This window comes from Neomonachus schauinslandi, chromosome 1 (genome assembly GCF_002201575.2).
Source record: "Neomonachus schauinslandi chromosome 1, ASM220157v2, whole genome shotgun sequence".
Lineage (NCBI taxonomy): Eukaryota > Metazoa > Chordata > Mammalia > Carnivora > Phocidae > Neomonachus > Neomonachus schauinslandi.
This window is the reverse complement of record NC_058403.1, coordinates 93,393,997-93,420,610: the sequence shown is the minus strand read 5'-3', so window position 1 is coordinate 93,420,610 and position 26,614 is coordinate 93,393,997. Positions and strand designations below refer to the sequence as shown.

At 38.6% G+C, this 26,614-nt stretch overlaps 2 protein-coding genes and 1 non-coding gene across 3 annotated transcripts; 2 read left to right on the top strand and 1 right to left on the bottom strand.

Moving 5' to 3' along the window:
* Positions 1 to 6,247: 6,247 nt before the first annotated feature.
* Positions 6,248 to 8,071, bottom strand: ACTRT3 (actin related protein T3). The gene is made up of 2 exons (XM_021702653.1): positions 7,872 to 8,071; positions 6,248 to 7,339 (listed from the first exon to the last, which is right to left on the bottom strand). The coding sequence occupies exons 1-2, from the start codon at positions 8,069 to 8,071 to the stop codon at positions 6,421 to 6,423; spliced, it is 1,119 nt and encodes a 372-aa protein (XP_021558328.1). The 3' UTR covers positions 6,248 to 6,420.
* A 1,759-nt stretch (positions 8,072 to 9,830) lies between these two features.
* TRNAV-AAC lies at positions 9,831 to 9,903 on the top strand. The gene has a single exon. It is a non-coding gene; the product is annotated as a tRNA-Val (tRNA).
* A 1,540-nt stretch (positions 9,904 to 11,443) lies between these two features.
* Positions 11,444 to 26,614, top strand: MYNN (myoneurin). The gene is made up of 9 exons (XM_021702591.1): positions 11,444 to 11,531; positions 12,386 to 12,682; positions 17,037 to 17,830; positions 18,579 to 18,738; positions 20,730 to 20,908; positions 21,804 to 21,887; positions 22,876 to 22,962; positions 24,641 to 24,961; positions 26,587 to 26,614. The coding sequence occupies exons 2-8, from the start codon at positions 12,417 to 12,419 to the stop codon at positions 24,901 to 24,903; spliced, it is 1,833 nt and encodes a 610-aa protein (XP_021558266.1). The 5' UTR covers positions 11,444 to 11,531; positions 12,386 to 12,416; the 3' UTR covers positions 24,904 to 24,961; positions 26,587 to 26,614.

The window sequence follows — 26,614 nt, the reverse complement described above, 5'->3', positions numbered from 1 at the left end:
AAATCACTTGTTTAAAGAATATAAAAGGCAGGAAACAAGCCTCATCTACATCAGTGGCCTGTAGTCTCAGGTTTGGGTGTCACATAGCCCTTGAGTTGATCCTCAATATTTGTGTATTTCCTATTTGGAATTCATCTACTAAAATTTGTAACCCCAAAATCAGTACCTGCAATGTTTTCATGGTCATCACAAACACGTGCAGGGCAGTGAAAAATTTGAGTCACCTGATTATGAAGTTTCCCCGCTGAGGCCAAACAAGGTGACACTTTACACTCTTCTTCCAAAAGAACACTATAAATAACTGCCCTTTTTGTGTTCTATTTAGTGGCACTATTTTTGCACTTTTGTGCTTTTTCTTAATGATTTTGCCCTTTAAAACAACCCCCAAGCATAGTGTTGAAGTGCTATCCGGTGTTCCTAAGTGCAAGACGACTGTGATATGACCTGTAGAGAAAACACATGTGCTAGATAAGCTTTGTACAGACATGAGTTGAGTGTTAATGAATAAACAATATATATTAAATAATAGAATATTAAAAATAGTAAGTCAACAATATATTGAATATATTAATATAGTTCTTTAAACAGAAACACGCATAAAACAAGATTATGCATTAATCAGTTGATGAAGATGTTGTGACCAGAGGCTCACAGAAACCGAATTCTATATTTCCCCTGAGAGAAATGGTTCGGTATTCACTAATTCAGTGTTTATGATGACTTTATAGAACATAACTTCCATAAATGACAAGATAAACTGTACTTGTAAAATAGTGCAGCGCACATGGGACTTTCCAGCAGAAAATCACATCAAAGACACTGTGGAGGGAGTGAGGGTGGGGATGAAAACTAAGCTCACAGGCAAGTAACAATTAAGGATGCTATTTTATTTTAAATGAGAAAATGATGGTGGAGTTAATGCTAGTCATCCCTCCCAGCCAAACCAACACAGCATTAAGATGCCACATACTAAACAGAAGACTGAACTTAAGGTTGGGAAGCCTTGTTGCTGGTCCCAACTCAGCAAATAATTAACTCAGGCAAGTCATCTAAACCCATTTAAGCATCAGTTTCTTTATCTGCTAGAGGGATTTAAATCTTATAGTAGTAAGTCACATTTGTCATAATTATTTATTATCTACAAAAGGTTTCCATGTAAATTCTCTTATTGGATGACCTTGATGGCCCCTTCTTACTCCAAAACTATATAACTTAAGGAAGAGAATCATTTTACCAAAATAGAATAAATATGTCAAGTGTTTATAATACTAAGAATTTTCCTTTGGAATGTTTACAAGACATTATCCAGGGAGGACTTCAAATATGAGAACAACAACAACAAAAAAACAACAACAGCTGTGGGCTTATTTTTAAATTGTGTTTATTCAATTACATTTTCTTTTTATTTTATTTTTTTTTAAAGATTTTAATTATTTATTCATGAGAGATAGAGAGAGAGAGACAGAAGCAGAGGGAGAAGCAGGCTTCCCACGGGGCAGGGAGCCCAATGCAGGACTCCATCCCAGGACCCTGGAATCATGACCTGAGCCGAAGGCAGACGCTTAACCATCTGAGCCACCCAGGCGCCCTACATTTTCTTTTTAAAAATGAGACAAAAACATTCCCTTGTAGATGACCATCCTTGCCTCGGGCCCCATACCACCACCAATTTTGTGAATGTGGAGAAGCAAAAGTACCACTAGATGGAGCAGGAACAAAAGACTTTTATTTTAGCTCAAGGAACCCAGGCAATCCTCAAGAGATCTTCAAAGATCAACTTCTGAGTAAATGGAATCTTAGTGAAGCTGAGTTACTTCAAGAATCTAGAAAATCAGAACTATCACTTCATTTGGTTACTCACCCTGTGTCCTTTCCACAAAACCAAGCTGACTGGGGAAATTTTTTTCCTTTTTTACTTAAGAGAACATTACCAGCAACAGTGAATTCCAGTTTTTTCCCACACCCCATTTCCCATTTTCCCCATAATAGGGCTAAGAACTGTGTTGGACAACATTGAAGGACCTATTTTAGGTAATGGGCTGAGATGCTACAGACCTACACATTTACAAATTTGCTGACATGGTCCTCCTGACTGACCCTTTCCATTGTCAGGTCAGATTTGAGTTGGGTATCACCCCTGATAATTTCCTTTGTAATGCAGGCCGCTGGCTATCATCTCTCCCAGCAACTGCCCCCAGAACAGCTGTCTTAAGGAAGTGAAGGCCCAAATTTGGGGTGAATCCAATACATAAGCCTGGAATTAGGAATTGGGTTTTGGGGATGAGTGGGCAGAAGGGCCTGTAGGTTGTTTCCTTTAACCTAGACGGCCACCAGCTTGTTTTCTTTTCGGGAAGAAAACCAGATCCAATGGGGGGCGGGGAATATATTTCTCCGTAAACTCCCCTTCAGTTTGCCACCACTTAACACTTCGCATCCAAAGGCAGAGGCAAAGAAAATTAAAACGCAACCACCATCAAGGAGCACAGTTTTCACTGTTTGGAGAACACGCTAGTTCTAGTTAACAAATACTTATGAAATGTTTAACAATCTCGCAACCGATTGAGGCGACTGGCCGAGAAATCTACTTTGGTAAAGACAAAAACTTCCAACAAAATCCGCAGACCAAAAAATACCTGAGATACAAATGGGCAACAAAACCAGAAGAGGGGGATTAGGACAAAAACCCTACAAAAGAATGGCTAGCTGGCTGCTTGGCTCATTGCCCTTTCACTTGGGCAAACTGTATAAATGCCCTCCACCTGTCTATCAAGTTGCACGCACCCTGGTCCAATCCGGAGGTTTGGGGATCCACAGGCCCACCACTGATAGGGAAGGGAGAGCGAAGCGCACAAAAGGGAGTTCCCACAACCCCTTCCCGTGGGAAAGCCGACTTGCGAGCCTCCAGCAGCCGCTCAGCAGGCGGCATGTGTGTGAGCCCAGTCCCGGGTGCAAGTCCCACAGCTCAGGGAAGCGCACCGCGTGCGGGGACCCGCTCCGTTTCTCTCCCTGCGGCCAGAGCTTCGCCCTTGGCCCCCAAGGGACCCGCGGCTGACAGAGCCCAACTCTTCGCGACGGCAATGGGTGCCTCCGGAGAAGCCCCGGGCCGACCGCGGCCTCCAGGCGGGACGCGGGGGCTAAGCGGGCGAGGCACCGCAGGCTCCCGGGAGGGGCGAGCAAGCCAGCGGCTGACATTTTTTGTTTGCTCCAAACTGGACGGTGGACGGCGGTAGGCCGAGGCTTTTCCGCCCGCTGAAAGTCAGCGAGAAAAACAGCGTGCGGGGAACAAAAGCGCAACACCTACGCCCTTCTCAGTTAGGGTTAGAGAGAACCTGACCGCCACCCCTCCCAGGCCCACCCTCCGCAATCCGAGCTACAACCTGCCGCGTCTGCCTATAAAGGGAGCGGCCGCGGCCCGCGCCGATTGGCCGGAGCTTACCCGTCTCGGCTCTCGCGAGACCCGGCGTCGGCACTTCCCCCTCCGCGCCCCCGAAGTTCTATTTCCGGCCATGCGGACAATCGCGCCCCTCCTCCACATTCGTTAGGGCAAGTGTTAGGTCTTTCTTTCCGTCCGTACTTTGAGAGTAAAAACTAACTTGCAGTACTGCACCGCTCCATTTTCCATCACCTACAGACAGGGTACGGTGCGCTCGACCACCTTAAAAAATGGAGTTCACAGAAAAATTTTAGGGCCGGGGAAATTAACTGTAATCACATTTGTTAGAGATCTTTAAGAAAATAGATTCCCGGACAGCCTTGACTAAACCAGAATATTGGTTCGACTCGTTGGACTGCCCTGGAGTTCCTACCCTGCTCCCTTCTCATTAGAATGCCGCTCTTCAACTTCTTGAACAAAGGATGGGTTTTATTAAGTATAACTACTTCATTCTTAATTTTAACATTCAGGATTGAATCTACCTTTTATTAGGAATAAAAGCTTTTCAGTCGTTGGCTTTGCTTTAATATTGTGATTAGGTTAAAAAGAACAATCCACCATAAATTGTAGCGGCTTTCTATAATGGCCGGTATAATACTGTTTTACATACAACTGGCAGATCCTAATTGTTGAATTCATTGTTCCACTGGGTGAATTCTGTGGAGTTGTCGCTGTTGACACTTAAATCTGAGAGAAAAGCAAAATGTTAGGGGCGTTGGTTTCCAGCGATTGTTAAGGGTGGGGAAAATATAAACGTGATTTTCGAATTTTATTCCCTATCCCTAGATTACCTGAAAAGGATCATTTATGACCCCATGTTAGAGGCTGGAGTCAGTACAGAATATTCCAGGTTGGTTGTTGGGTTAACTACCTGAGACCACGGTTAAGGATCATTTGCCTGCCTAACCTAGCAAGCTACTTTGGGATCACTTTAAACTTAAATCTCTTAACCTGTTTAAATCTCAATTTCTTAATTTGTAAAATAGGAATAATTTTGCCCACCTCTCTGGGATGTTGAAGTTTAAATTAGATAATTAGATAAATAGCCTTATTTTCTTTTAGAAAAAAAAATACTTTAGGAATTCTAAAGTGAAGAGTGAGTTCATGCTCTCTACAGTGCTTGTGAATCTAGTGAGCGCAGCTTCAACTGTTCAAACTGCCCGCAGATAATCATTTTCTACACCTTATCCAATCTAGTTTTGCTTACAATCACTAAAGAGGGAGAGAAGTACCAAGGAATGAAATGCACCTCTTCACAAATGCTTGACTCAGGTCTACTTACTCTTACTTGTACAATGCGCCCATCATTTTTACACCTTGGAGCCTTTGCCCTAACGTTCCAACCTCTGCCCAGAATGTGCTTCTGGTCAATTCTACATATCTACATACCTACTGGGAGTGCACCATAGAGAGCATTAGGGAAGGAGATAGAGATGAAAAAGGAAATCTCGCAATCCCTATCTTCTAAGAACATATCTAGTGCGGGAGAAAGACAAGCAAAAAGTAAGGCCACATAAATTAAGTGGTCAATAGAAGTACAAGTAATACAATGTGCTGCAGTATAAAATGAATTTTGGTTGCGTGGAGGAAGTAGCATCTAAGTTGGACCTATAAATTATCTAATTCTATAACAAAAAATAACTTGTTTTATTGTATTTTGAAAGTATCTTTAGGGACATTATCCCATTTGAACCTCACAATGACTATGAGACAGATAGGGATTAGCAGCCCCCACTTGATGGATGAAATGTTCCTGCAGCTGGTAGGTGGTAGGGCCTGGACCTAAATCCACATATGCTGCCCCTAAATTCTGAGGAAAGGGCATTGCATTAGGTTTCAATTCCAACTGTCTTTCAAGCCCAGCCCGAAAGCCAAATCTACTAGAAAGTCTTCCATGAGCCCTCAAGGTATTTTCCCTCCTTTGAGCCCTCAGAGCATTTTATATTTCTCTGAGAACATTAAATCACTTTCTATTTGGTATTATTATAATTAAGGTAAAAATTTCATCTGTAATACTAGACTGCTGACTTCTTAAGGAAAGGATCTGACTCCTGATTTAGCATTCATTGCACTTAGCACAGTGCTTTGCATAGAGCAAATACGAAATACTTTGAGTTATGTTAATACTGCCGTCATTATCAGGAATCCAGGTCATTTTACACCCTTCTTCCCCCCCTTTGTATCTAATTAGACACCAAGACTTGTCAGGTTTTGTAATTTCTTCTTTTTAATTCCTATTGCCTATAATCTTGAGTATAAAACTTGACTACTTTATATCTAGACTAGTAACTTGTTAACTGACCACCCAATCTCCAGGGCCTTCCCAGTCCAATTTATCTTCCGAACTACGGCCACATTCATCTTAACTTAATTTCCTGTGTCTTCATTCTTTAATTGTTCCCCTTTGCCTATAGGACATTTAACACAAAGCCTTCCAGTCCAGTCCCTGGCCTTCCTTTACCTTCCTAGTCATTGCTCTTAGTTTGCTCCCTATGAGATCTTCGTTTCACTAAAACCAGTCTATTAAGCATGCTTTGAATATGCTTTGTTCATTCTCACCCCTAGGCCCTTGCTCATTTCCATTATGCTCTTCTGGATATCTGCCCTCTTCCTCCTCCTCTACCATACACCCATCCTAATGCCACCCCATCCATGATGGCATACATTTGCTATGAAATCTTTCCTGACAGCAACCTTCTTTCTGTAAACCTTAACAAACTTAAATCTATATCATTCATTGGGCACACGTGTTGTACTACCAATTGCTCTTTTTCCAAAGGAAATACAAGATCTCCAAGGTCAAGAATAGTTTCCTCTAGCATTTAATTTGTCTCTACTCAATGGTTTACTTCCACATTATTTTCCCCCATCATAGAAATGCAAGAGACATGGACAATCCAATAATTGAAATACTTCCTGTTCCCCCCAGATACTTATAATATCCAGTTTTCTGTCAAAACCTTTTTTTCTAACCATTTTATCTGTATTCAGAAGCATCTTTGGTGTACTATGTTGGGCCCAACTTCTTTAAATTCTGCCTCGGTGATCCACATGTCCTGGAAGGCAGACAGGGATGCAAGAATAGAGCCTCCCATCCACACTGATAGTTTCCTTTCTGGGAGAGCTGTAACCTGCACGGGTGTATTGGCAGGTACCATATTTGCTATATCTTTAACTAGCCGCTTATCTAAACCAGGGAAAGAGGTTGATCCCCCAGCAAGGATAATATTGGAGAAAAACGAATTCCTCAGATCTGTATCGCATTTCATTATGCTGCTGAAACACAACTTATCAATGCCAGGCATATCAAGTTTCATAAGATGTGGAGAGAAGAGGGCCTCTGGACAATGAAAGAGCTGGTCATGGAGTTTGATCATCTTCCCATCAGGCAGTTGGTAAACTTTCTCTATAGACTCAGGATTCTTGGCCATTTCCTCTTCATAGTTCATTACCACATAACAAGAGGTTTCCTTAATGTCTGTGACAATCTTTCTGTCTGCAGTACTAAGCAGCATGATGCCATGGTCCTTCAACAGCATCATGAGGTAGTTGGTGAGGTCAAGGCCTGCCAGATCTAGCTGCTGGACACCATGAGGCAGACAGTAACCCTCGAAGATGGGCACACACTGGGTAACCCCAGCACCTGAATTCAGCACAAAGCCGGTTGTGAAGCCAGCGGCAAAGAGAGCCAGCACCCCTTGGATGCACATATAGAAGGCAGGAACCTGCAGATGCTCAAAAAACACTTCAGTGATCTGTTGCCGGTTCACCAGTGGGTTCAGTGCTGGCTCGGTAATCAAGACTGGGCCATCACAGGCCTTTAGCTTCAGGTTATGATCATAGATATGCTTCCACATGATCTCCATGTCTCCCCAAGAAGTAACCAGACCACGCTCCACTGGGTAGCTGTAGGAAAAGCAGTAAGATAAATGGCAGCGTTTTTGTTTTTTTTTTTTTAAAACAATGGCAGCTTTTAATTTCTCCAGCATCTATTCTCTTCAAGCTTGGATTAATCCCCATATTTATTACCAGTATCCCTTTGTGGGCAGTGACTGCCAGTCAGAAAATGTAACTGCCAGCAAAAGTTAGCATAGCTACTACCTTCCTCTGCAATTTTTTTTGCTTTCCATTTGTCCCCCCCCCCTTAGAAGAAAATCTTTTTTAAAAAATTGGGAAATCTTTACATAATATAGTACAGTTTTAATATCAATTAACTGAAGAAACCCACATGATAAGGGTACTATGAATTAAGTGATATTCTTAATGAACTTGTATTTTATGAACGATAACTTTATTTATACACCCTTGGAGATTTGTGGCCTGCACTAGCAGGGTGAGACCTTCCTGTTCCCCGCTTCCTTATCCTCGCACCCTTGCGCCCCTCATCTGGACTTACCCTGCCCCCACGTGGGTCCTGCCTGCTGGGAGACGGCCATACCTGATGGACAGTGAGTTTCTCCTTTCCTGCGCCTCGTCGCCCACACACAGTTCCGGCGCGCCCTTGGCCACCCAGTTCTGGCCTTTGGCTCGGCCGATAATGTTCGGGTAGACAAACTGGGGTTCCCGCGAGCCAGCCAGGCCCGCCTTGATCATTCCCGAGCCGTTGTCGATCACCACTGGTAGCTGGTAGTAGCTCATACCGCCGCCGCCGCCGCCTCCCGTCGTCTGGCCACACCGACCGCCCTGCCTGCGGGCTGTGCCAGGAGGGCGGACAGTGCGGGCCGCGGACTCTGGGCAGCGTTAACAGGCCCACGGCCTGGAACGTCGCGTCACAGAGGCCCTGGCCTAGCCCCACGAGGCCTGCGCCTGCAAGTGAGGGCAGGGGTCAGGGAGAGGCCTGGCCCATTGACTCTCCAAAGTACTGCCCACCGATTGCATCTCACAGGGGGTGGGTCACTTGCCACCCCCTGGAATCCAGGGATACCAATATCAGGAAAACCCAACTTTCTTCCTTAACGATACAAATCTAACCCTTTACAAGTGGCTTTCTCTAATACCTCGATGAGCCATAAAAACAATTTTCTTTTCCAAAGCCTTTAAATTCTGCTTAATATGTATCTGTCCAGGGGCCTGCGGAAAGCTCTGGAAAGTGCCCTTGAAACTAGCAAAAGGTGGAGAGATTTGAGAGGGGAAAGTTGTCGGAGAAGAAGCTCGGTTTCAGAAAATCTTCTGAAACCCTCCTCAACTTCTGAAAAGAAAAAGGAAAGAATGCTAGGATTTAACCTGGGTTTTATACAGATGAACATTGGGGAAGGGAAGGAAAAATGAAATAAGATAAAGACAGAGAGGGAGGTAAACCTTAAGACACTCTTAAATATAGGAAACAAACTGAGGGATGCTAGAAAAGAGAGGGTGGGGGATGGGGTAATTGGGTGATGGGCATTAAGGAGAGCCCTTCATGTAATGAGCACTGGGTGTTAATATGCAACAGATGAATCGCTAAATTCTACCCCTGAAACTAATACTACAATATATGTGAACTAACTTGAATTTAAATAAAATCTTGAAAGGAAAAAAAGTGGGTTTTATACACTTTTATTAATGTTTCTATATAATGGGCAAATACTTTGTTGTGTATCTTTCCTTCAGTTTCTAAGCAAAATGTACTCAAAACCAAAAAGGTAGAATCTTGCTTTTTTTTTTTTTTTTGATTGATTGTTAACAATCTCACCCGGTTATCCCTCATGTGATATGGAAGGTCATTCTCATTTCCTAAAAATATTTTATTTTTAGGCATAAGGATGTGTCTGCCTCTTTGCAAGAAAAGCGATATTCCTTAGGTCATGCGAAGTTCAGGTTTAGAATAATTTACGTACACTGCGTGCCAAAAAGTGCATCTTGATGTCTGATTTTTTTACCCCCTATTTCTACACACCGTGTAGAGAATTTTAAAAGTAGGCAAGTTCGAACCTCTGGTTGGCCTATGGAAGCAGGGGAGGAAATTCAGAAGCTATTTACCTGTCTCTCCACCAGAGGCTGAAAGGTCACGTTACTAAATAACAGCGGTGGCATTTGGTGCTGCAAACAGCGGCAAGATGGGGAACGCCAACGAAGCCCGGCACTTGCCCTGGGCTTCTCAGCAATGCGTGGCGGGGAAAGAATGTCAAATAAAACATTTCTTTCCCACAGAAGAAAGTGTACCCAAAGGAAGTGCAAGGAACCTGTGCCTGGTTTTTGCAGCGGTCCGTAGGAGCCTCTGGGGAAAAAAAGCGCAGGCAAATTCCAACTTTCGAAATAGTTTCAGCACTACACAATTAGAAGTATAGTCATTTTTCCTTTTCTGTTTGTTTGTTGTTGTTTTCCTGTTAAAAGCTGCCTTAATATTACTTTAAATGCCCAGGAATTTCACGGTACTACATCCATATCAAGGCTATTCTGAACCACAGATACCAGTTAGGTTTCCGTAGTGTAGTGGTTATCACGTTCGCCTAACACGCGAAAGGTCCCCGGTTCGAAACCGGGCGGAAACAACTGCTGTCCTTTTTCCGTATTGGCTTCCTTCAAACAGGGCCGTGTTATTTTTCACTAATTTAGTTTTTTAAAAGACAACCTAAATACAAACTTGTGGAACAGTGGGAATTTGGACTTTCACGTTGGTTATTTTACTCAGCAAATGTTTTTACTGACAGCTTGCCACGCAGAAATGGTTCAAAAAAACAATTCAACTCCCAACCTACTACTGAAAAAGAATGTAATGTACAACCTAGAAGAGGACCTCAAACACGGTGTTAAAAACTTTTAACCCTGTTGCCTCCTTAGCACTCTTTGTATTACAAGTCATTTAGTTTTCCATTAGTTTTCCCCTTCACACTGCAAATATCCCTAAACGCCAGGAGACCATATTTTACTCTTATTTTATAAATACTTGGTGTAATGCTTAACACCTGGTAGAGACTCATAAATATTTCTGAATAAACTACTGAAAAGGGTTCCGACAAAATATAAAAGTGGAATCAGAAAGATGAAATCAATAACTCGACTCAACTTTTTCCCTTATAAACATAAGGGTAGTGGCTTTATTCACAAATATGATTTTTACGGACCAGAGAAAAGAAGTTAAAGAGCAAACAGAATGTCGTTGGAAAAATCTCAGAAGAAACGAGTAAATTCCAGTTGACTGTCCTTTAAAATAAAGTCATGAGTAAATATCCTAAAGTCCTGACACAACTTTTAACAAGAATAAATGAAGTTTTGGTTTTCTGAGATTTATGATGTCCGCAAGTACTAGGGAAAAATTCACTGTAACATATTAACAGGACTTATCTTACTGTTTCTGCGCCTTTTGTATGTTACGCAGATAACTGGCTTCCTTTTCCTTCACTGTACAAAATCTGAATTCGATATAAATCATGATATTAAAATTTTTCTGGTCCCGACGCAGAACCTTTTCCGGTATAAAGCCCACCTTCCTGCAATGTTGCGCGTGCTCAGTGTACCTTACTGCTTTGCTCCGCTTTGCTGCATCGCAGACTTGTTAACAGGTAAGGATATCCTGGAAATTAGGCTACAGTCGGCTGATGCAAACAAAACCCAGGAGGGTCCCAGAAGCTTTCGGGCACGTAAACTGAAAAGGGGTGATCTGTCTCAGCTCGAAAATCTCCCATGGCTAGAAGCCTAAGTACACAAGCTGTTTGCACTGGCGGGGTCCCGAGGAAGGGGAGGATGATGGGAGAAGACGAGAAACTACAAGCCCCAGCATGCAGTGCACAATCTGGCTCCTGGAAAGAGGGCCTCCGTGCGGCGCCGCCCGACCGCGGGCCGTAGGAGAGATGCTGACTGTCGGCCGACCACAATGTTCAGAATGAGGAAGACAAGTGGGGCGCTATGAATGAGCCCTTAAGTCCCGTATTCATGACGTTTGCGGTTTCGCGTGGGGGCCCTAGGATGCTGAGGAGTGGAATTTCTGTGGACGAGTCTTGTCTGTCCTCCCCGGTGTCGGACCTCCACAGTCCCAGAGCCTCCACCGTTTCCATGTGACGCCTGGGCCGGATATGATGTCGCCGTAGAGGAAGAAGGAAGAGGCGGAGCGGGCGCGGTGACGTCCTTCCAAAATGGCAGAGAGAGCGTGAAGAAACTGTTCCCCCTTGGATTGCTCTAGGTGAGTTCTTTTTTCACCCCCCAGCTTGCCACTCCCGCTCTCTCCAGACGCTGGGCCATTGGAGGATAGGCTTCTTGGAGTTCGAATTCAGGTCGGGGCGAAGGTATTAACGTGGAAAGCTTGGGGAGGCAGCCCCGTGTTGGCCTTGGCCACAGCCTCTGGTATGGGAACTTGAGGTAGTGGGAGCTTGGCGAAGGGCAGTGCGGCAGAAGCCGGGAGACACCGGCTTTGGTTGTCACTCTCCGTTGCGGTCGGGAATGGAGAAGTGGGAAGAAAGGGGGTGTGGCCTCCTCCGGGCGAGTGACGGAACCTTGACAACCCTTGGCTCTGCTCTTTCTCCGCCCCCTGGGCAGCCGCCTCGCGTTTTGAAGCAGCTGTGCATCACGGAAACTTAACAGGTTTCGGTGATTCGAGAACAATTTTAAAGAACTCGTACCGTGTTTTTTTGCCATCTGTTCAAAGGAGGTCATTTCTTAGTGGTTTGTTAAATTTTTTCCCCAGCATGTGCATGCGTACTGAGCTTGAAAGTCTGAAGGTTCAGCTGCTGCAAAAACGTGAAATTTTGCGGTGTTTTTTTTTCAGCTTGTGCAAGTGTTTTCATTCATCGCCATTTATTTATGTGTCCAAAGGATTGTGTTAATTGTCCAAGATGTAACAAAGATATACAGGAACTTACCTTCAGCATTTTTAACTATTCTGTTTGATAAGAATTTTCGGGGCGGGGGATAAATGAGGACTGACTTTGTTTTTGTCCATGTTCTGTCGCATGTCCCTTCTCCCCTTACCAATTGCTTGGGTGAAACGTTTGATGAAAACTTAGGGTTACTGACTTACTATTTCTTTTTGTCTTTTAGAACAAGGGTAAAATTCCATTCTGATATCAAAATGCAGTATTCGCACCACTGTGAGCACCTTTTAGAGAGACTGAACAAACAACGGGAAGCAGGTTTTCTTTGTGACTGCACCGTAGTGATTGGGGAATTCCAGTTTAAAGCTCATAGGAATGTGCTTGCCTCATTTAGTGAGTATTTTGGTGCGATCTACAGAAGCACTTCTGAGAACAATGTCTTCCTTGATCAGAGTCAGGTGAAGGCTGATGGATTTCAGAAACTGTTGGAGTTTATATACACAGGAACTTTAAATCTTGACAGGTAAAGTACACATTTTATTTTCACTATAAAAGCTGGTCAGCAGTCTGTAGAGCTAAAATATATTTGTATTTTTTCCCCTTAACTTGGAGTCTTCATATAGTCATGTGCATAATGCTACTGTTGTTTTTAATAAAGAAGTCCGTATTACTGATTGGGGATGAACAGACTACATTTCTTAAGCACAAAAAGCACAGGTGTTAATAAGATTAAAGCTTTTTTCTGACACATTTGATTTATCTACTTAAAGCCTATGATTTCAGTTATGAAAACTTAGGGAACACACACAATGAATTCTAAATGAATTCCAGTTTCTTTGGTCTTTATGTACCTCTTTTCTTCTCTCTTCCTTACTCTGTCCCTTACTTCTTAAGGTGCTTGAGGTAAGGGAGTGTAGATGAAGAAAGAAGGATGCTTCTCTGTGTTCGTTTAATAGTACTCCCATTTCTAACCATAGATAGCAATGTGCAGGACCTCTTCCTGATCTTGTTTCAGGAAAATAATTTACTTGGAGTGTAAATGGCAGGTGACTCCTGTCATCTCTGTAAAGCTATCAGTACTAATGCTTAAATTAGATCCAAGGTGCTAGAAGGCTTTTCTGAAATGCTTAATGCTCTCACTGCACTACAAGAAGTAGGTTCTGAGGAATTTGATAATGCAGGCACTATGTCTCCCCCATGCATAGTGAACTATATAATTGGTTTAATACTAATGCATTTATCAGTTGTGGAGAGAACGGTGGAGGTGAAAGAGAAACCAATCAGATTACTCCTGTTTTCTTTCCTCCATCTCTTAATGATGAAAGTGTGAACATGACTAGATCATAATCTGACATAAAAAGATTATGGGCTTTAGGGTTAGATCCAGCCTGTCAGTCGCTGTGTCTCTGAGCAAGATGCAACCTCTGAGGGCCTCAATTTCCCCATCTGTAAAAATGTGATGGTAATAACTACCTTGGTGTTACTGTGAAGATCAAGGATCTACTCAAAGGCCCTTCTCCCGATGAATATTAGTTTCATTTATTTTCTCTTTTCTACTCTCCTCTCTCCCTTTAACTCCACAATTTTTGGAGAAAAATTAGGAAAGAAACCAAAAGGAAACACCTGAAATTCTGCCACCCACTGATAATCATTGTTAACATTTTGATAAATATTCTTTCATTCTTTTCCGGATGATCTCTCTCTATATATATGCATATACACATTAAGCAGAATCCTTCTCTCTGTTTTACACTGCAGCTTATTGTGGAACTATACTTCTTTAAAAAGCTAGAATCAGGATGTTCCTTAATCCTTTTGAAAAGGAAACATTCATACTATTTGGAATTATTTTTAAATTTTGGTGTAATGATATCTTTGAGTCAGTTCTGTATGAGTTGATTAAAGGAACAGACCAGTGTCATAGATTAACCTACATGACGAATTATTTAAATTTACTGAGTAGTTGACTCTACAGGTGCCTCTTATCTATATTTAGAATATGTACTATAAAATAACCACAGAACTAGTGAATTTTGGTTGATCTTCAATTTAGTGGTTTCCCTTTCTCAATTAACTTTTCCAGAACAATCTTGAATTGATTTGAACACACTGAAGAGCAGCTTACTTTGAGCCTTCATGCAAAGAACCAGTGTGAAAAAGAGCCAGATTTTTGCTCAATCTTTTTTGGTACATATCTTCTTTCCTGAGAACTAGTTGTTTGAGCCCAGCCACAAATGTGAGACGGCTTACCTCAAAAGTAGAAAGTCTGTACAACTTAGTGATTAAATTTAGTGAAAGAAAACAAAATAATAAAGAATTAAGTGGACTCATGAGCCAGATTTCCTTGGTCAAATCTTAGTTCTGACACACTGTGATCTTGTACAAGTTACTTTCTTTGGACCTCCGAGCCTTCATTTGAATGTAAAATGGGATTATTACAGATTGCATAGATATGTCCTAAGGATTAAATGAACTATTCATGTAAAGCATTTAGCCATATACCTGGCAATATGTAATTAAATGACTGTTCAAAAGATGAAAGCAAGTTTGCAAGCAGTGTAACTTCATGCTTGTAAACAAAAACAGTTATTGTTGTAAACAAATGCTGATTGATTCCCTTAACTGTAACTGAGATTATAGGCTGTCTATGAAATAGATGAATGATTTGTACGAAATACTGTATCAGTTCTAAACAATGTGCCACTCAGTGCTAGTTTGTATTGGTCTTAAAAGCTACCAGACCTTGTTACATGTTTGGTGGTTCATTTTTATGGAGCACTAAGCACAATTATAATTGGAGGCCTAAGTATAATAAGTGATAAATTTGGTTTCATTCTAGTGGTATCTCTCATTTATTGTAATTTAATAACAGACTATGTAACAAAATTAATAAAAATGCTTAAGGAAAAACATTTTTAGAAAGTGATAATGCTACTGTATATATGGCAAAAAACATTTTGTATAAAAGATGAACAAGATTGTGTTTATATTTGGGGCATTTGTGCTTTATCTTTGCAAATAGAGAATTAACTTCATTACAAAGATCATTCATTATATATTCCAAAATTATAACCAAGGGACATAAGAAAAGAAATCTTTAAGTAATGTTTTCTTATCTAGGGGAAAGACTCCATTTGCAAATAGATTATACTCCAAAAGTTTATTTATAGTATATTTAGGAACTTTAGGTATATTTTCCCAGAAAATAAAATGTTCCCTAAACTTGTGATTAGGTTTCCAAACTGGCCTATAAACTTACTTAATCATTAATGAGCTGAAAAATGATTATGTATATGATGAAAGGCAATTTTTTAAAAGCCAGTGTAATGTTAAATTAAAAAAGAAGAAACAAGTGGCACTTGGAATAAAGACGTTTTCATTAGATGATGAGAAAATGGATAGAGATCTGTAGATACTGTACTATACTTTCAAAGACCCGAGTGGTTCATGACACTAGTTAATTTTTAATTTCATTTCAAATTTTACTCCTTTTTAAAGAAAAAAAAAGATGTATTAATAGCATTATGTTTATGTTATCAGCTATGACTAAAACCCTTTTCTGGCTTATATGTATAATGAAGAGGGAAAAGGGAAAATATATTTTTTTTCTGAAGAGTTAAATATCATTCGGGGAAAATGGCAAGTAGTAAGGTTACTTGAAGGGTGTGTTTGTGTGTGTGTATGTATATCTGTCCTCCGATAATTAAAAGAGTCATATTTTTTAATTAATACCGACTCAACGCTCAGATTTTTTTAAATAAAGATTTTGTTTATTTGAGAGACAGAGGGAGAGAACACAGAGGAAGAGGGAGAAACAGGTTCCCTGCTGAGCAGGGAGCCAGATGTGGTGGTCACTCCCAGGGCCCCAGAATCATGACCTGAGCTGAAGGCAGATGCTTAACCAACTGAGCCACCCAGGCGCCCCTCAGCTCTCAGATTTTATAGCTAAGAAGATCGAAGTGCCTAAAGGTGCTGACTTACCCTGATTAATTGACATTGTAATGCTAGAGTAATCAAACAATTTTTCACTACATTATAAGCTTCTGAAGGGCAGGGACTATTTGATATTTCTTAATATCCCTCTTAGTGTACCACACATGGTAGATGCTCAGTAGATACTGACTGGAATGTTGAACAGGATGAACTTAAGTCTTTTTATATAATTCTAATGATGACAGACTCTCCAACTAACATGAGTTGAGTAACACACACACACACACACACACACACGGGAGGGTTGTTAGACCTTAGTGCATTCTAAATCCTTGTTCCTTCCAAGTGTAATCAATAAACCAGCTGCATTGGCATCACCAGCAAGTGTGTTAGAAATGCAGACACTTAGGTCCCATCACAGACCTCCCCACAGAATCTGAATCTACATTTAACAAAATACCTGGGTGACTTAGATGCATGGGAAAGTTTGAGAAGCACAGTTAAAGTCCCTCATAGGGGAGCAGAGAAAGATAATAGGAAATAATTTTTTAGACTCGCTGTTGCCACTCCAGAAAAGGTGGTTATATCTGAACAGGACTCAGGATAATGGGAGGAGGCAGTAAGTTGCCAACAGCTACTTTTGTGTTGCAAGTATTTTTTAAAACACACAGTAATTTTAACATTTTCTTTTTCCATAGTGGTACATAATGTAGTTTGTAACCATTTTTTTTCATCTTTTCAAATTCTGCAAAACTGGAGATTTTTGCCTACACGTTATTCTGAATGAGTGAATGAATTTTCGTAAATTTGTTCTTCTAGTTATGCCTTTTTCATCATTCTGCTTCATTAGGTTTTTAAAAGACATTGAAATATATGTGCAGCTCTGTTTCACAAATAGTTTTTCTTTGTTCAGAATATTGTCATTTAGCCTTGTTTCCTTACAGTTGGAATGTTAAAGAAATTCATCAGGCTGCTGACTATCTCAAAGTGGAAGAGGTGGTCACTAAATGTAAAATAAAGATGGAAGATTTTGCTTTTATTGCTAATCCCTCTTCTACAGAGATATCTAGTATTACTGGAAACATTGAATTGAATCAACAGACTTGTCTCCTTACTCTACGAGATTATAACAGTCGGGAAAAATCAGAAGTGTCTACAGATTTAGTTCAGGCAAATCCTAAACAAGGGGCTTTAGCAAAGAAGTCATCTCAAACTAAAAAGAAGAAGAAGGCCTTCAACTCCCAGAAAACAGGACAGAATAAAACAGTGCAATATCCCAGTGACATTTTAGAGAATGCATCTGTTGAATTATTTTTAGATGCAAATAAATTATCCACACCTGTAATAGAACAAGTTGCACAAAGAAATGATAATTCAGAACTCGAATTGACGTCAGTTGTGGAAAATACTTTTCCAGCACAAGATATTGTGCAAACTGTTACAGTGAAACGGAAACGTGGAAAATCACAACCAAACTGTGCTCTGAAAGAACACTCTATGTCTAATATAGCCAGTGTCAAGAATTCTTATGAGCTGGAGAGCTCTGGGGAAGAGCTGGATCAGAGGTATTCCAAGGCCAAGCCAATGTGTAACACATGTGGGAAAGTGTTTTCAGAAGCCAGCAGCTTGAGAAGGCATATGAGAATACATAAAGGAGTTAAACCTTATGTCTGCCACTTGTGTGGAAAGGCATTTACCCAGTGTAACCAGCTGAAAACGCATGTAAGAACTCATACAGGTAAGACTGGTTTGTGGGAGATATAATTGCTTTTGTACTGTGACTGAAACAATATTTTCGTATAGAACATATTAATATGCAGTGTTGACTATTTGTGACCAACATTTGGTATATACTTGCATTCACAAAGTATTTAGCATATTAGATTGTTGAAAATTTCTTTTTAATTGTGACCAAGTATTTAATGGTGGTTTTATTGCTGCTGGTAACTCTGAAGTCCCAATGTATGAGGTCTTTGTACCATTTTCCCTCAGTTAAAATAAACACAAACTTGCTTCTAGCTTGCTAAGTATTTAACAGAGACAAAGATTAAGAGAACTGATAAAGAGACAAAGTAATTACAACTCAGGACAATTCTCAGACTTTGCCAACACATCTCACCTTCTGTTTCCTAGACTTTGTCAACTTCTGAACATGTTTCTTAGAATTACACACACATTCATTCCTCAGCTTCTACGTTTACCTGTTAGTACACTTAGATTTGTACATTTTAAGATGCAGTGTGTATTTCTCTCATTGATCACCTTTCACTATTATGAATTGGGAAACACTGATTTCTTTTAATTCTACCAATGTTTTCAATAGACAATCCGGAAAAAATCCTATTTGTTTTTTACTTCTAGCAGTTAACGTTTTCTGAATACTGAAAATAGTACTGTTTTGAACTCTTTTGAAAGCTTATGTGGCTCAAGCAACTAAAACAGAGTATCTCCTTTTAAATATAAATTCTATTTGCTTGTTCTTTTAGGTGAGAAGCCATACAAATGTGAATTGTGTGATAAAGGATTTGCTCAGAAATGCCAGCTGGTCTTCCATAGTCGTATGCATCATGGTGAGGAAAAACCCTATAAATGTGATGTATGCAATTTACAATTTGCAACTTCTAGCAATCTCAAGATTCATGCAAGGTAAAAAACAAAAAAACAAGTTGTTTGATCTTTGAGTCTGTCATTTACCATAGTCTTTTGAATAGACTACTGTATTAGCACTCAGGACAGTAGAGTTCTAATTGTGGCTCCACCATTAAATTTTCTTAACGTAGTCAAGAAACCAGAAGGAAGCCAAGGTGACTGGAGAGGACTAAATAAGGGCGAGACATAAGGTCAGAATGGTGATAGAGCATCTAGATGGTATAAGGTTTTATAAGCCATTATAAAGCTTTTACTCTTGAGATTGAGAAGTAGGTGATGTATCTTGCTTGCATTTTAAGGGGATGACTCTGGCTGCAATATTAGAAAAAGAATGTAAGATTGCAAGAATGGAAGCAAAGTTACCAGTTAGGAAGCTATAGATAAAACTCAAGTGAGAGTGATAGTGATTCAGGCCAAAGTGGTAACAGTGGAAGAGATAAGTAGTCAGATTCTGGACATATTTTTAAAGGTAGCACAACAGAATTTGCTGCAGATTGGATGTGGGGTATGAAAGAAGGAAAGAAGAGTGGTATCCAAAGATGATTCTGAGGTTTATAGCCCTGAGCACCTGAAAAATGGAATTACTGTTAATGGAAATGGAGAAGATTTGTGGATAGAGCAGTTAAAGAGGGAGTAGAGATCTGAACATGTTAAATTTGAGGTGACTATTAGACATCTGAGTGGAGATGTACATTGGTTATGTAAGTCTGTAGTTCAGGGGACTGGTTTGAGCTGAAGATAAAAATTTGGGAGTCTTGGGCGCCTGGGTGGCTCAGTTGGTTAAGCGACTGCCTTCAGCTCAGGTCATGATCCTGGAGTCCCTGGATCGAGTCCCGCATCGGGCTCCCTGCTCTGCAGGGAGTCTGCTTCTCCCTCTGACCCTGCTCTCTCTCAAATAAATAAATAAAATCTTTAAAAAAAAAAAAATTGGGGAGTCTTTAGCATATAAGACTATATGTTAAGACTATAACAGTGAATGAGGTCACCAGGAAAATGAATGTGGATAGAAAAGAGATCAAAGGACTGAGTCAGGAGGCCCTTAGAGGTAACAAGGAAGGAGCATTTAGTCTAGGAGGAAAACCAAGAGTAGACTGCCCTGGAATCCAAGTGAAGGAAATTATTCCAGAAGGGAGCAATCAGCTGTGTCAAATTCTAATGATAGGGAGGTGAAGACTGAGAAATGACTATTGAATTTAGCAGAGTAAGAGGTCAGCAGTGCTCTTGACAAAAGCAATGTTAGCAGAGGCTAGTAGAGAAGAGATTAGTAGAGAAGAAATGAAAGTAGAACAGTTGGAGACTCAAATTTTTGATAAAGGGGAGCAGAGAAGTGGAGGAGCAAGAGAGATCAGGGGTCTTTTTTTTAAAGATTGAAGACATCAGTATATTTGTATGCTGCGATACAATGGGATGGGAAAAGTGAATGGTGGAGGAAATTGCAGGAGTAAAATCATTGAGTAGACATGGGGGATAGGATAGTATCTTCATTATGCAAATGGGAGTAGCTGGATTCAGATGAACTGTCACCCTCATGTTAGAGTTAACAGAAGAACAGCAAATACATAGATGCAGATGCCTATAGGTAGAGAATTGGGATGGTGGAAATTTTCTTCTGATTGCTTAAATTTTTCTCAGTAAAAGAGGAAGCGAGGACATCAGCTAAGGGTGAGGATGGGTGAGGAGGTGCTGAAGGTTTAAGGAAAGAGTTTTGAAGAGTGAGTGAATGGACAAGTGAAAATAATTGGGGTATTAGGGGCACACTTGACAACCATATGAAGATGATGGCACAATTTTTTTTTAACTGATCTTAGAACAGATGTTTTGATAACCAGAACATGTACATTGAAACTGTTGATTTTAAATACATATTTTTGGTCTGTTAAGATGAAATAAAATACTGCATGAAAATTATATGAAAAATGCTTATTATATAGATTGGACCCAAATTGTTTTACTTACCAGCATATAACTTTATATTTATTTATGAATAGGAAGCATAGTGGAGAGAAGCCATATGTCTGTGATAGGTGTGGACAGAGATTTGCTCAAGCCAGCACTTTGACCTATCATGTTCGTAGGCATACTGGAGAAAAGCCTTACGTGTGTGATACTTGTGGGAAGGCATTTGCTGTCTCTAGTTCCCTTATCACTCATTCTCGAAAACATACAGGTAAGAATTTGACAGAGATGTTTAAAATAAGGAAAAGTTGTAAATAAAAGAAAGAAAAAGGGAAATTGAGCCCTTAAAGAAAATAGATTATAGATTCTGTGTTGTATATCTGTTGTGTTTGTGCTTGTTGAGTTTGTGATTTTCACATAAATATTAGCTGTAAAAGCAGATATATTTTCTAGAGTACTAACGGTGGTTGGAATTTTTTATTATGTAACTTATGTACATTAACATCAGAGAGTTTTGACAATATATAAACTTGAGTTGAGACATATTTTATGACCTTAGAAAAACTCCTTAGCCTCTTGTTTTACTTTCCTTGGATGAAACTGTAGAGTGAAATTATGGGGTGGGGGTGGGCTTAGGTAGAACATTGATTTTTATGACTTCTTAGGACTTTTCCTACGCAGACATTCTAAGATTTGCAAATTAAACAGATACTTCAAATGCAGAGTATCAGTTTTGAAGCAAATTATACTCAAAGATTTTCAGTTTTGATAGGGTACCTACCTTTTAAAACAGATCTTTCCTAAATAATCTTATTCCTCTTAATAATATAGTAGATAGCAAGAATTAAAGTAATGGATTGATGAATTTTTAATCAGATGTTTGTAATCATATAAAAATTGAACTTCTTGCCCAACTCTAGTCTACTGGAAGGATATTTGCAGAAATAAAGTTTTATTATATGAAAAGCATCAGGTCTCATGAACAGTGTAAAATAATTACTAATATTCATCTAAGTAGGATCACATTGAAGATACCTCTAAAGTACAATATATAAGGAGGTTTTAATTTAAATAATATTTTAGAACAGGTTACTTTAGATTATTGTAATTGATAAATATTATATTGGTATAGTACACCACTTCGCTATCTTTTATTTTCCATCTAGGTGAAAAACCATACATATGTGGTATTTGTGGGAAAAGTTTTATTTCCTCAGGAGAGCTCAACAAACACTTTCGATCCCATACAGGTCTGTGTTTAGGGAGAACGTATTATTTTTGGTTCTCTCTAATTTCTTTTTATGTAAACCTTGACTTTTAAACCATTATGGACTCTATGGTATCTAGTCGTACTCTACCTATAGCAATATTTTCATGTATAAATATCAATTTTTTACTTTTTTTTTTTTTTTTAGTTTGGAGTAGTAGTAATTAAGTTTGGTCTAGAATTGTATAGATTTTCTAATATGCCAGATAATAATAGTTTTTAGATGGTTTGGATTAAATTGCAGAGGTGTACCAAGAAATGAAAAGGAATAGGTGGATAATATATTTTCTTATCAAATAGTGTTCAGTAAGCAAGTTTTCAGAATGAATTTTAGTATTGACATGTTTCTTGTAATAGTATTGTGTAGTATGAAGAAAAACGGAACAAATAAAGGAAAATGCCACCTCGAAAATGTACTGTTGTGACTTTTTCATTTTTAAAATTATTCCTCATAATTCCTATCTAGAATAGTGTGAGCACCTAGTAGACATTTAATAAACGTCTATATTCTCATGCTCCTCTGTTTAAAAGTATTGAACAGTTCTTATTTCAAAGGAATTATAATTCTGTAGCATTTTATTCTGTTACTATTTTTAAAGGATTTTCTAATTTGTAAGCTGCCAGAAAGCAGAAACCATAATTACACATTTTTTTCCCTTAGCTATTCCTCTTAGGGTCTGGCAGATAACTGGCACTAATGAAATGTCTAATAGAAGTAAAAGAGTAAGTTAAATTTCTGTTATGAAAATGCTCCATTTTCCCAGAAATGGGGATGCCTTGTATAAAGTAAAGGAGTGCCTAATATGTATAGAAGTTTTCATTTCACTGTATTATAACCAAGTGATTAAAAAGGTCATTTGAAACTAAATTTAAACAGTATAGTAATGTTTGCACTGTGTTCATAGACATTGATATTTTTGTCTTAGCAGCTTCTAAAATAGTGAGTTTAAACTTTTTAACTTGCTTTTCAGGAGAAAGGCCATTTATCTGCGAATTATGTGGAAATTCTTACACAGATATTAAAAATTTAAAGAAGCACAAAACAAAAGTCCATTCCGGTAAATGTTTGTGTTTTATAAAAATTTGGTGCTCTCATATTGGTGCTATTCCTAACATGTTGAGATGCACATTATAACAGTTTAAATTAGATATATATTTTTGAAAACTAGATATACATATATTAGGTATGTAGCTTTATAATTTGTAGGTAAGTTCAGTAAGAATTTCTTTCTTTCCATATTGACCTTCTAATAAACAGTACTTGAAATATTTCCTCTTTTAAAAACCTGATTTATGAAGTTTCAAGAATGAAAGAATATGAAAAAAAAATATGTATCACTATTCTCCATATTAGAGTCTGGGGATTACTATAGTTATGTGAAGAAAAGGGCATTATGAACCCTAATCCAGAAACATAAAAGAGGGAATATAATAGAAACATATAAATAGGGAAATAGGTAGCCCCAAATTGTTACATAGAAATGGAAAGCGAGACTACAAAATTTTGAATCTGTTGCTTAAAATGAATCCTTGAAAAAGTTTCGCTGTGTTTGTCATTATTAGAAACAAAATACTAGGCTTCTTCAGTGTGTAGAGATGTTAACAAGTCTGATAGTGAACTGAAACATAATAAGGATTAAGTCAGTAACTTCTGAAAACTGCAGTGTCATTAATTCAACAAACATTAAATGCCTCTGTCTCCAAAGTACACATAACTGCAAGATATATGAAGTTGAACAAGGCACATTCTTAGTCCTCAAAGAATTTACAATTTAGTGTGGGAGACCAGAAAGCTAAATAACTGATTACAAGATAAAATGTAGGGTATAATAGAGACACAAAAGTGCTAAAGAAGAGATAAAGTCCTTCTGAAGTAAGTCCTAGAAAGGCTTAATTCTAGGAAACTTGAAGGAGAGTTCAAAAGATGGAGATAGGAAAAGGAGCGGTTGTCCCAGGCAGAGAGAACATTGTAAAGGGAGTCTTTGGGACAAGGAAGTACAGGTTATATTCTTGGCTGGTTGAACTGAGAGTAGTTTGGCAAGAACAGAGAGAATTACAATTTTATGAAAGCTAATAGGCAGTTTTGTCTAATGAAGACAGGGAAATTGAAATCATGTAAATCCTTTGAGTGACAGGAGCATGGTAAACTCATGGGAAATTTGAAGGCAAAAGTGTATGATAGTGTGATAATCACTCCCTAAGTAGAGCAGAATTTCTCACTTCTGAAAATATACAAAAGTGCCATACCTCTGAACTTGAACTCAGAGAATAGTATGACTTACTCATTAATATGTTCAGTGAACAAATTTATTATGTGTATAGCACTGTTAAGTACTTTGAAGGAGTTAGAAAAACATAACTTGATATTTGCCCTTAAGGAATTTAGTCTGGTTGAGAATTCAGAGCATACTGAAGTAGAATGTTCAGTAGCAATAAGAGTGATAGATGTTACAAGGTGATACATGAGAAATTGACAAGTGAGTGATAAAATAGATAACAGCTCACCCTAGTCTAGAACAGTTAAGTCCATTTTAAGTTCAAGTTGGTGCTTGAACCTAGGCTTGAGGCCCAAATTGGATTTGAATAGATAATGAGGGTAAATCAGCATAAGAGAAACAGCGTGAGTAAAAAGTGTGGAGGTTGGAATGCAAGTTCTGGGAATGGTAAGCAGATTTAGTCTAAGGGGTTTTGTTTTGTTTTGAGAGATAGCATAAATTTGTCTCACTTCTATTTCAGGTGCAGATAAAATTCTAGATTCTAGTATAGAGGAGCATCCCTTGAGTGAACAAGATTCCATACAAAAAAGTCCGTTATCAGAAACATTGGATGTGAAACCTTCTGATATGACTTTACCGCTATCTCTTCCACTTGGAACTGAGGACCACCACATCCTTCTGCCTGTCACAGATAATCAGTCTCCTACATCAGATACATTGTTGAGATCAACTGTGAATGGGTATTCAGAACCACAGTTGATTTTTTTACAGCAATTATACTGACTTTGTGAGGAATATGGAATTTCTAAGACGTCTCTGGTAGTAAACATAAACATCTCTGGTAAGATGCATATATTCATATTAAATTGCCATTCGAGTTGTAAGCATTATTTTTTTCATTCACTGAAGTAAACACCTGATGCTGCATCGTAACTGCAATGCTTGTTATGTCTAGATTATAAACACAACGTGTAAGAAGTGAATTATACTGTAGTAGCACTATTTTGGATGGATAAGTTATATTTTCTTTTAGAGCTGCCTTACTTCATTTTTATTTTGCATTTTAAATTGCCTGTCATTTATTGAAGTGGAATCTTTCCGTTTATATGAGTCAGTTTTGACCTGTGGGATTTTTTAGTTTTTTCCCCTCAAAATTTAAGCAAAATCCATGATAGTATCAGGCCAAGAGTGTTGCTGTTACTAAGCCCCATAGATCAATATATAAACTATGGCGGAGAAGTAAATTTTCATATTTCTACTTAAGAGAATTTAGGTACTGAATAAGAATTGTGCTATTTAGTATATTCCATTGGAGGTAACTTTTCTAATGAATTTAAAAAGTGTTTTTCTTAAAAGCTAGAAAACTGTATGTACAATTTTGTTCTTTTAGAATTCAGTATTCTGGAGAAAAGCAAGGGTCAGTACTTTCGACTTAACTGAGTTATCTGATACTACATTTGCAAAACGAGTTTTAAATAAATCATTTGATGTTTTTAACTTGTTAAAAGACAGTTTCAAAATTGATTCAGGTTATGTTTTAATAGGTTTCTACATTACTGGTGATGAGGAAAATATACTGAGTTTTGAAAATTTTTGATAAGCCTCTCTTATACCTGCTACTCTCTTTTTAAAATACTAAGTTCTAAAAAGAATTTTTTAAATATAAACTTAATGCATACTCTAAATCACTTGGCCTCTGAATTGACACATTGTAATTACATAAAGAGTTAAGAAACTAGCTTCAATTATAAGTGAACATTTGAGTTATCATAAAACCAGTTTATTAACTATTTTATGTTCAAGTTTTCTATAAGTTTTGAGTTTTAAAATTTTATAAATTAAACCACAACATTTGGCTGTTGTCATAGTTTCACAGTAGTCTGTTTCCTTCCTGCTGAATGTAGAAAATTGAGTATCCTTCTGATACTTACTACCAGTCTTCCCCATCCCACTTTTCCCACATAATTGATTTATTTTGCTGCCTAATCTTTGGACATTAAATTATCAGTTCCACAGAGTCCATTCCTATACTGCTGATCAAACACCATGGTGACATTTCTTATTTCTGCCGTGCATTAGCTTTGCCTTATTTGTTTTCTGGCTTTAAACTACACCTATAATGAAGTTAATGTCAGGTTTTTTTTGGTATTGATTTCTTTAATTGTATTTTCTCTGGTGTCCTAGTCAGAGGAACCAACTAAAAGAGGATGTAGTAAAACTTAATTCTTGTAGAGATTGTCACTATTTCCCAAACACACTCAGCATTTTCAGAATGGATTGCCACCAATGGGACTGACTTAACTCAATAGATTTTGAACTGTTGCCTTTGTATAATAGACATCAAGCTTAGTATTTAATTATTTATCTAAGAAATCTAATTATGCATGTGTATTAATATACTGGCTTAAATACAATTTACAAAGTTATAAAATGTTCAACTAATCTATTCTGGCTTAAATTCAATAGGAATTTATTGGAATGTGAAGAAATTAAA